The sequence below is a fragment of the Gekko japonicus genome, unplaced genomic scaffold, assembly GCF_001447785.1.
Source record: "Gekko japonicus isolate JY-2015 unplaced genomic scaffold, Gekko_japonicus_V1.1 scaffold5023, whole genome shotgun sequence".
NCBI lineage: Eukaryota > Metazoa > Chordata > Lepidosauria > Squamata > Gekkonidae > Gekko > Gekko japonicus.
In genome coordinates this window covers 51127-61447 of record NW_015169938.1, presented here as the reverse complement: position 1 = coordinate 61447, position 10321 = coordinate 51127, and the positions used below count along the sequence as shown (strand labels likewise).

At 45.9% G+C, this 10321-nt stretch overlaps 1 protein-coding gene across 1 annotated transcript in view; it reads left to right on the top strand.

Annotated features, from left to right (window-relative positions):
* The first annotated feature begins 3738 nt into the window (after positions 1-3738).
* The window catches only part of ZFYVE28 (zinc finger, FYVE domain containing 28), a 38140-nt gene continuing 31557 nt past the window's right edge, over positions 3739-10321 (top strand). The window contains exons 1-4 of the mRNA XM_015417545.1: positions 3739-3861; positions 4723-4925; positions 7143-7232; positions 8235-8324. Coding sequence (XP_015273031.1) covers positions 3754-3861; positions 4723-4925; positions 7143-7232; positions 8235-8324 — 491 coding nt within the window. The 5' untranslated portion in view covers positions 3739-3753. The remainder of the gene's footprint in view (positions 3862-4722; positions 4926-7142; positions 7233-8234; positions 8325-10321) is intronic.

The window sequence follows — 10321 nt, the reverse complement described above, 5'->3', positions numbered from 1 at the left end:
CTCGGGGGGGGGGGGGGCTGCTTTTGAAAGCATGTCGGAAGCTTCAAGAGGTGCAAGATGCAGCAATGAGACCCCTCTAGAATCGATGTCAGGTAGCCCTGTCATAGATCTGGAATGTGGAGGGGTATCCTCCTCCTCGTTCTCAGCTCTCTCCTGCCCAGCTACTGTGTGCTATCTTATGCTTGACCTTGCAGATGTTCCAACAACCGCTTCCACGGCTGGGAAAGTTAATGGCGTCTCTGCTCTGCTTTGCCTCGCTTGCTTTGCCACGCGCGCGAACTATATCCATTGGCTTATGCTTACAGGGGGGATGTTTGATTTCACTATAAGTCAGAGGCCCTTATACTGACGGCCATTCCTGACACAAGCTGTACACGTGTTCTTTAGTACTGGAACCACTAATAAACAGTTATCTTCTTATGAAGCCCTGTGTGGTGTGACCTGACTAGGGAGCCTGACAGTCAGCTGCCCGGGCTCTGAGCCTCGGCAAGAAGGGCAGACTTTAAAAAAAAAAAAAGTTACTTTATAAGCTTCAGTTCTTTATATTTCCAGGCGTAGTTCAAAGTGCTGGTTATTACAGTAAGAAGAGAAGAAGAGATTGGGTTTTGTACCCTGCCCTTCACTTGGAGTCTCAGAGCGGCTTACAAACTCCTTTCCCTTCCCCTCCCCACAACAGACACCCTGTGAGGTGGGTGGGGCTGAGAGAGCTCTGCCAGAAACGGCTCTTTTTCAAGGACAGCTCTTATGAGAACTACGGCTTGCCCAAGGTCATCCAGCAGGTGCAAGCGGAGGAGTGGGGAATCAAACCCGGTTCTCCCAGATTAGAGTCCGCGCGCTTAACCACTACACCAAACTGGCTCTCAGTAAAGCCCCACCATTTGGGGATTTGTGACTCGTCGCTTGTGGTCTGTGGTGCCGTCCCACGCTGCTTGTCTCTTTCTCACGGAATGCCGTCGTCATGGCACTTTTGTGGGAAATGTGAGTATTTCGCTGCCGCTGGGAGGCCTCTCCGTCTTACGTGTGCCTGCATTTCCATTGCAGAGGACCGACCCCCAGCTCCTTGCTCAGTTCTACTATGCCGATGAAGAGCTCAATCAGATTGCCGCTGAACTGGACAGCCTGGACGGAAGGAAGGACCCACAGAGGTGCACTCTGTTGGTCAACCAGTTTCGCTCCTGTCAGGTAATCCGTGCCCCCCTCGGGCCGTAGTTCTTGCACATGTGCAAAGGAATGGACACCGTTAACTGTGTGAAAATAATTTTGGGAAGGTGGAATGTCAGTTGGTCAATGAGTACGGCGGCTGATCTGGGGGGGAGAGTATCAGGACTTTGCCTCACATGAAGCGAGTTACAGTACCTATCTAGAACTTTTGTGGCCTCCACTGTTCCTTAAAAACCCCATCGTTCAAAAGGCTGTATCTTTCTCGTTAAAAATATGCACCTTGTTCATGAGCAGCTGTTTCTACTTTCTCTTATTTGTTGATGGTTATGTCACCTGAATGATGTCACTGTATGCACTGGCTGCCAAGAAGATTCATGCGAAACCTCTACTCCTGTTGAGAGTCACTTAACCACTACACCAAACAGATTGGATTTATACCCCGCCCTTCACTCTACCCAAAGGAGTCTCAGAGCGGCTCACAAACTCCTTTCCCTTCCCCTCCCCACAACAGACACCCTGTGAGGTAGTCGGGGCTGAGAGAGCTCTTGACAGAAACAGCTTTTTTCAAGAACAGCTCTGACAGAACTATGGCTTGCCCAAGGCCGTCCAGCAAGTGCGAGTGGAGGAGTGGGGGAATCAAACCCGGTTCTCCCAGATTAGAGTCTGCGCGCTTAACCACTACACAAAACTGGCTCTCAGTAAAGCCCCCACCATTTGCGGATGTGACTTGTCGTTTCACTTATTTGTGGTCTGGGGTGCCGTCCCACGCTGCTTGTCTCTTTCTCACGGAATGCCGTCATCATTGCACTTTTGTGGGAAATGTGAGTATTTCGCTGCCGCTGGGAGGCCTCTCCGTCTTACGTGTGCCTGCATTTCCATTGCAGAGGACCGACCCCCAGCTCCTTGCTCAGTTCTACTATGCCGATGAAGAGCTCAATCAGATTGCCGCTGAACTGGACAGCCTGGACGGAAGGAAGGACCCACAGAGGTGCACTCTGTTGGTCAACCAGTTTCGCTCCTGTCAGGTAATCCGTGCCCCCCTCGGGCCGTAGTTCTTGCACATGTGCAAAGGAATGGACACCGTTAACTGTGTAAAAATAATTTTGGGAAGGTAGCTTTCTTTAAAGCCTCTGTCTCCAGAGGTGGAATGTCAGTTGGTCAATGAGTACGGCGGCTGATCTGGGGGGGAGAGTATCAGGACTTTGCCTCACATGAAGCGAGTTACAGTACCTATCTAGAACTTTTGTGGCCTCCACTGTTCCTTAAAAACCCCATCGTTCAAAAGGCTGTATCTTTCTCGTTAAAAATATGCACCTTGTTCATGAGCAGCTGCTTCTACTTTCTCTTATTTGTTGATGATGGTTATGTCACCTGAATGATGTCACTGTATGCACTGGCTGCCAAGAAGATTCATGCGAAACCTCTACTCTGATGTTCAACGTGCTCTATGTCCTGGTCTTCTCTGTTTGCGTAATTCTTGCTCGGGCAGCTATCATTATATTGTTATGGCCTTTGGCCTCATACAGTAAAATTCTACCTCCCTACTTAAAAACTAACCTTTTCACTCCTGTGAAAGGGACTGTTTGGTTGTTACTTTCCTTTCGTTCCCCGGAGAGTAGGTTTTGAATAGTTCCGTGGGCAATCTAGATGTCCAGACCATGGTTCATCTAAGTATCTACCACCACTAATGTCACTTCTTTTACATGGCTGGCTTCTGTTCTGAACCTGGTCTCTTGCCAATAGCTATTTATGTTTATTTACTTGTTTATTTGCTTATTTATTTATGTATCAAATTTATACCCCGCCCTCCCCACCGAGGCAGGCCCAGGGAGGCTTACATAAAAGATTAAAACACATAGATAACAATTATAAAGACCCATAAAACCTTCTAAAAACAATCCAGTATCATAAAGCGCCAGTAAACATTAGGTCTGATAGTAATAATGTTATTTAGCGATGGCGGCAACAATTCAATGGTCTATCCCAGTGATGGCGAACCTTTTAGAGACTGAGTGCCCAAACTGCGACCCAAAACCCACTTATTGATCGCAAAGTGCCAACACGGCAATTTAAACTGAATACTGAGGTTTTACTTTAGAAAAAACAACTCATACATTAACTTAAGATGATCCAAACAAAGTAAGGAACGCAATCCCAAATGCTTTCATTTACTTAAAATTATTTGGCAGAGAATTCGGCACTTTAATGATGGTCTGGGCCTGCCTGGGGCGATGGCATGTGTGCCCACAGAGAGGGCTATGAGTGCCACCTCTGGCACCCGTGCTATAGGTTCGCCACCACTGGTCTATCCTGTTGATCAGCTCCTTGTTGTTTCTTTATGCGGTAGGCACGGTCTGTTGATGGTAACTCCTGAGAACAGAGCTCTCTCCCTTTCAATTATTGGGGGTGGCTCCTTAGTTGAAGGCCTGGCGGAAGAGCTCCGTCTTGCAGGCCCTGTGGAACTGCATAACGTCCCGCAGGGCCCTGATCTCTTCTGGGAGGCTCATTCATGCTATTGTGTAAATATTTGTTCAATGTTAATCTATGGCATTTCTATCCTAGGATAATGTTTTAAACATTATAAACCAAATAATGGATGAATGTATTCCACACGAGCGAGCCAACCGTGACTTCTATGTTAAATTTCCAGAGGAAATAAGACACGACAACCTTGCAGGACAGCTTTGGTTTGGAGCAGAGGTACATTTTTACTGTTTTAATGTAAGGATGGCATGTAAAACCATTAAGGCCCTCTGGAAGCTTCTGCACGATGCGTTTACACAGAAATTCAAAGCCTCAAACTAAGTCATTATAAAGGGAAACATTTTCTTGGAAAAATGTGTATTGGAAAATTTATTGGAAAATAAATGTGTATGCGTTGCAACTTTGTAACTGTAACATATGGACTTTGCACATGAAAGTAGACAACTTTTTAAAATGATAATTTTAGATTGATGTTTTAGTCTGTTGCAGCTAAAGCGAAACAGTAGTAGCACCCACCTTTAATACTTTCTTGGCCTGTGGTCCGCTTTGCCAGATACGTAATGATGAAACAAGCCCTAGTCAGTTAAAGCTGGTGGTTGAATAAAATCCTGTTAGTCTTTAAGAGGAAGTGTCTTTTAAAGTGGGGCGATTCGGGGTTTGTTGTTTTGGATTTAGCAGAGATTTTAAAGTCTTATTGTAAGGCTTTAACTATTATGGTAAGTCACCTTGAACCGTGAGGAAATGTGGGATATAAATCTTTTAATAAATCAATAAGGATTCTAGTGGTAGTTTCCCAGGAAAAAAGGAGGTTTCATATTCATACTTAAAAAAAAAAAGTTATTCCATTGTCCGTTGTGGGGAGTAGAAGGGAAAGGAGTTTGTAAGCCACTCTGAGACACCTTTCGGTAGTGAAGGGTGGGGTATAAATCCAATGCAATCTCCTCCTCCTCCTCCTCCTCTTCTTCTTTTTCTCCTCCTCCTCTTCTTCTTCTCCTCCTCCTCCTCCTCCTCTCCCCCCCCTCTCCCCCAAAGCTCTGTTCTAAAGCATAAATCTAATGTCTTTTAAAATCTCTCTAGTGCTTGGCTGCGGGTTCAATCATTATGAACCGTGAAATAGAAAGCATGGCAATGAGACCGCTGGCCAAAAATCTGACTCACAGTCTGGAAGAAGTCAGGAACATAATCCGTGACCAGGCCCTTCGGGATCTGAACCTCTACACGGGAAAAATGAAAGAGGCATTGAAGCAGTTCGATGTCCTTTTTGCAGAGTTTGAGCTAAGGTAACGTATCTGAAATCCATTTCTCATGAAAGTTATGCATTTTTGAAGCAAAAAAAAAAATTCCCCAGGTTTTCCTCAGAGCCAGTTTGGTGTAGTGGTTAAGTGCGCGGACTCTGATCTGGGAGAACCGGGTTTGATTCCCCACTCCTCCACTTGCAGCTGCTGGATGAGCAAGCCATAGTTATGACAAGAACTGTCCTTGAAAGATAATTCTCAAGAGAGCTCTCTCAGCCCCACCTACCCTCACAGGGTTTCTGTTGTGGGGAGGGGAAGGGAAAGGAGTTTGTAAGCCACTCTGAGTGAAGGGCAGGGTATAAATCAAATCTCCTTCTCCCCCTCCCCCTCCTTCTTTGTTATCACTACCTCTTGTCATTTTGGTCTCTGGCCACTTCACCAAACAAAGTTGCTTTGTTACTTATGATTGCTGTATTATATCAGCTTTTTTAATTGGCATAGCAGGCTGGGAGGCCCCCCCCCCCCACAAGATTGTGTTACCTGTGTGGTCAAAAATTTACAGGAGATGCACCTGCAGTGAGGAGGGAAATAGGGCAAGATCGCCCCTGTTCCCTCTGACTTAAACATGACTCGGCAGCACAGCTAAAAATTTCGCCAGTGGAGAAGTAGTCAGAATTCAACCTTCAATTTTCACCCCTGTTTCCCAGCAAAAATTGACTTTCAAAGGCAGGGACGGGAGTTGACTCATACATACCTACAGCCATGTAGTGGAAATATTCTTTGGACAGAGGAATTCCAAGTTGGCTGCTTTCTGCCTTCCCTGGGAATACTCCAGGAAAACTACAGAATTAGCAGCTAAAAAACAAGGCAATATTTTCAGATAGCAATGCTTTAGAAATTGCTTCTGGAGAGTTTCCAGGGCTCTTTTTATAGCAGGAACTCCTCTGCATATTAGGTGACACACCCCTAATGTAGCCAATCCTCCGAGAGCTTACGGAGCTCTTCTTACAGAGGCTACTGTAAGCTCTTGGAGGATTGGCTACATTAGGGGGTGTGTCGCCTAATATGCAAAGGAGTTCCTGCTACAAAGAGAGCCCTGATTGTACCATGGGTTAGTTTAAAAGGTAAAGGTAAATGTTCCCTTGCTCGAAAGCCAGTCGAATCCGACTAGGGTTGCGGTGCTCATCTCCGTTTCAAAGCCGAAGAGTTCAGCGCTGTCTGAAGACGTTTCCGTGGTCATGTGGCCGGCATGACTAAACACCGAGGTGCACGGAACGCTGTTACCTTCCCACCGAAGTGGTACCTATTTATCTACTTGCAATTTCTTGTTTTCGAACTGCTAGGTTGGCAGGAGCTGGAACCAGAGACAGGAGCTCACCCTGTCTTGCGGCACCCGGGTCTTGAACTGCTGAACTACTGACCTTCCACAGCCTGCAGTTCAGCGTCTTAACCACTTGAGCCACCGCAGCTCAGTTTACAAGTGACTAAAAACCATTTGCTAAGTGTCTGCAAGTTGAAATTGGCAAAAAAGATGGGAAGGCATTTACGGTTTGACCCCTCCTCCACTAACGGAAGCCGTGAGCGGGAGAGAGACAGTTTTACCAGATTCTCCCTCAGGGCGACAGCACCCTGTCCTTTGGTGCAGTTTCACTCACAGGTCCCTCAACACCCTCAGGGGAACGTCAGGACAAACACCTGCACTTCACCCTGCCCTTAGCTGAATACAAAATTTCCCTAGTAAGGTCTGTGCCAGGTAACTCCCATTACACTCAGCCGTCTTTCACCAGGGGGCACAGCCTGTGGAACAAGCCCGCTTTTTTGAGCCCCCATGTCAGCCACACAGGCAAACCGTCAAAGGTAGGTTTCCTGTGCAGAAAGAGTCACAGACCCTTACTGAGCTGTAAACTGGACATAACTTTTCAACACTGCTGTAACTCAAGTCAGTTTGCAACCAGGTTTCCTGAAACTAGCCGCCTTGCGCCCCTAATGATACCTAGTTCCAGAGGGGTAGCCATGTAGTCTGGCGTACTGCCTACAAAAGACCGACAAAAAGATGTTCGTCTGTAAGGTGCTGCTGGACTTCTCTGTGAATTCACGACCGATAGTTCACAACTGACGCTTGCCAAAGTTATACCGACAGTATAAACTGTCTCAATTGTGCAATGAATAGAACGTTCAGCATTAGGATGGTAAAACATGCTCCATTTGATCACGTTGTTAAAGGATGGAAATGCATATTATGTTCTGTTTTGTCCTTTGTAGTTATGTGTCAGCCATGGTTCCTGTAAAGTCACCAAAGGAGTACTACGTGCAGCAGGAAGTAATCGTCCTTTTTTGTGAAACAGTAGAGAGGTAAGCAGTTTTCGACAATCAAGTGCGCCACAACTTTCACTGCCCCGACTCACTTGACCTTATGCCGTTCATTTCTTGATATCCCAAGGAGCCTCTTTGCTTTCGACTGTGAGTTCTCCCTTGTGAATCAAGGCCAGGTGGTTTTGCAATGTAGCTTTAAAAAAAATAGTGATAAGCTTCCTAAGTCAAACTTGTATACATTGAGAGAGGGAGAGGAGAAGGGCCAGAAGCTGCCCATACATACGCCCACTTGGATTTATCTGCTTGCAATTTCTTGCTTTCGAACTGCTAGGTTGGCAGGAGCTGGAACTAGAGACGGGAGGTAGTGAATTTAGAGGAGAGGCCTGTCGTCTGCGGTCTTGAGTAATTTACTGCATCTTGTAAAATGGGAGTTGGCAAAGGCCGGTGTGTAAAAGAGGAGTAGGTTAGGAAACGGATGGAGCCAGAGGACTGGTGTGACAAAGGCTGTTCTTGGACTCCTCGTAGATTTCACTCATCTTTTCAGGGATGGCAGGACATGAATTCTTTTGTCCTGAATCTTGTGCAGTAAATGTGATGCCTTTGTGTCATGGTCTTTTTTTCCTTTTTCTTTTTTTCGGCTTATATACCGCTCTGACCCCGAAGGGTCTCTGAGCGGTTTACATATAACTTTATACCTGACTAGGGCCACTTTTTTTTTTTGTATGGGGGGGTGATAACCTACCAGCACCCCGGCAGCGGGCTCAGATGTTGTTCAGTTCCTGGCTCAGTTGTTGTTCAGTTCCTGGTGGGTTCTTCGGCGCTTCACCTCCTGGTGCCCGGAACAGGTCTTAATCCGCGGCTCCTTCCGGTGGGCTTCATCCGGTGCTCGGCAACGCGCCAGCCGCAGCTCCGGCTCTGTCCCACTGGCTCCACCGGGCCACGTCGCCACGCCACCGCACACCTTCTTATGAAGTCTTCTTATGAAGATGTAGCTTTTCTGTAGCATTTTGAGTAAACGATTCAATGTTCTCTTCTGCCTAGAGCTTTAAAGCTTGGATACCTCACGCAGGACATGATTGATGACTACGAACCAGCATTAATGTTCACTATTCCAAGATTAGCCATTGTTTGGTAAGTAGTCCATTTTAAAAAAATCCACAGAACAAGTTCCGTTGGGGCCCGGCCACAGTCTCCCAAGGCACACGCTGTATTCTACTGTGTTCCTCTTTGTTTTTTAACATGTCTCTTGAATTTGATACAATCAGAGGCTGACATTTATATATTTTTTTCTTTATTTGCTCCACTTGGCTTTCGTTTCATTTCCCTTCCAGACCTCAGTGAAGTGGTGGGTGGGGACTAGGTGCCCCTTGCCAATCGCAGGGGGGTGGGAAGGGCTTACCAGCAGCAGGGGAAGCCTCTGCCCAGTATCTCTGTGATGTCACCAGTGATGGCGCATGCAGGAAGTGATGTCATAGTGACACAAAGACACTCTGGTGTTTGGGCAAAAGCTCTGTGGTAGAAGCTGTTTTTACCATCGAGTTTTTGCTGGTACGTGCATATAGAAGGAAATGACCAAACAGTAAACTTACCCCTATAAGTTCCTTTCCTTCTTTCTTAAAAAAGTTCGGAATTTTACTTTCCCCTGTTTTATGGATTATTTCAAAGGGGGGGGGGGAAATCCCTGTGAATATTAATAACGATTGTGTCCGAGCAGATATCTACTACTTGTTCCTCACCATTGGAAGAACTCTCCCCATCCCAATGCGTAGACATTATTTTACTCTTAATAAACTATTCCTCCTCTTTTTCCTCTGGCCAAAGGTCAGCTTCTATTCTAAGAAGTACTGTGTACGTTCTTCCCAACGAAGCCAAACATATATCCAAATTGTCGGAGTGGGACTTCTCCTCCCCTTTCTTTTAAAATGGTAGCCAGCTTTGATTGTGTCTCTGTCCACCTAAGCAGAATTGCTCTCTTCTGAGCCCTTGGTTAAGATGGCATTTGAGCTCATCTGTTGTTCTATCCCTAGTAGAAGTATTACAAATGAAATGAGGAACTACAGGAGAATCAATGTTTTGGTAGCTGAGATCCTTGCAACATAAAAGGGTAGAGGTCTGCCCCCGTATCTCAGCGTCTCCTTGTTAATGGCTGCAGGAGACAAGAACTTCGTTAAGTTGTTTTTAATCTCATACCCAAAATGTTTCATGGGTTTAACAGCTCAGTTTGGTGTCGTGGTTAAGTGCGCGGACTCTAATCTGGGAGAACCGGGTTTGATTCCCCACTCCTCCACTTGCACCTGCTGATGTGACCTTGGGTCAGTCACAAGCTCTGGCACAGCTGTCCTTGAAAAAGAGCAGTTTGTGTCAGAGCTCTCTCAGCCCCACCCACCTCACAGGGTGTCTGTTGTGGGGAGGGGAAGGGAAAGGAGTTTGTAAGCCGCTCTGAGACTCCAAGTGAAGGGTGGAGTATAAATCCAATCTCTTCTTCTTCTTCTTCTCACTTGAAAAGTTATTGGTGGCTTGATTTTCACCAGACCGCAATTAAAATCTGATTTATCTCCTGTTAAATTTCTCTTTAGATGTGTTGTATTGAATTGATTGGTAGTGAGTTCTGCACTGAAAGTTTATCATCAGTCTGCATACATGATAAACTGGATTCCTCCATCCATCACCTGCAGTTGTCCCAGATATTCCTAGCTAATATTAAAGCAATCCAGTTTAAGAACTAAGTTTGAGCCCAGTGGCATCTTTCAGACCAACAAAGTTTTATTCAAGGTATAACCTTTTGTGTGCATGCACACTTCTTCAGATACAGTGAGACAGAATTTCCTCAGCCATTACATGTAGGAAGAGAGAGGGTGGGGGGATTTAGTTGCCAGGGGCTGATTAGAGTCAAGACAGAGACAGAAACAAAAATGGAAATTACCAGCCCATACATATAGGTAGAAGGTGAGCAGTAAATAATCATAGAGCATAATGACGATGTTTAACAGATTCAAGGATCAAACAGGGATTAATAAGATTAGTTTATTCGGTTACCATTTGTCTGGTTTCAATTCTGGGGGCAAAACAGTGAAGGAAATAAATATGTCAGAATTGGAGATTGATGTATGCTCAGTTGTGGAATGCCG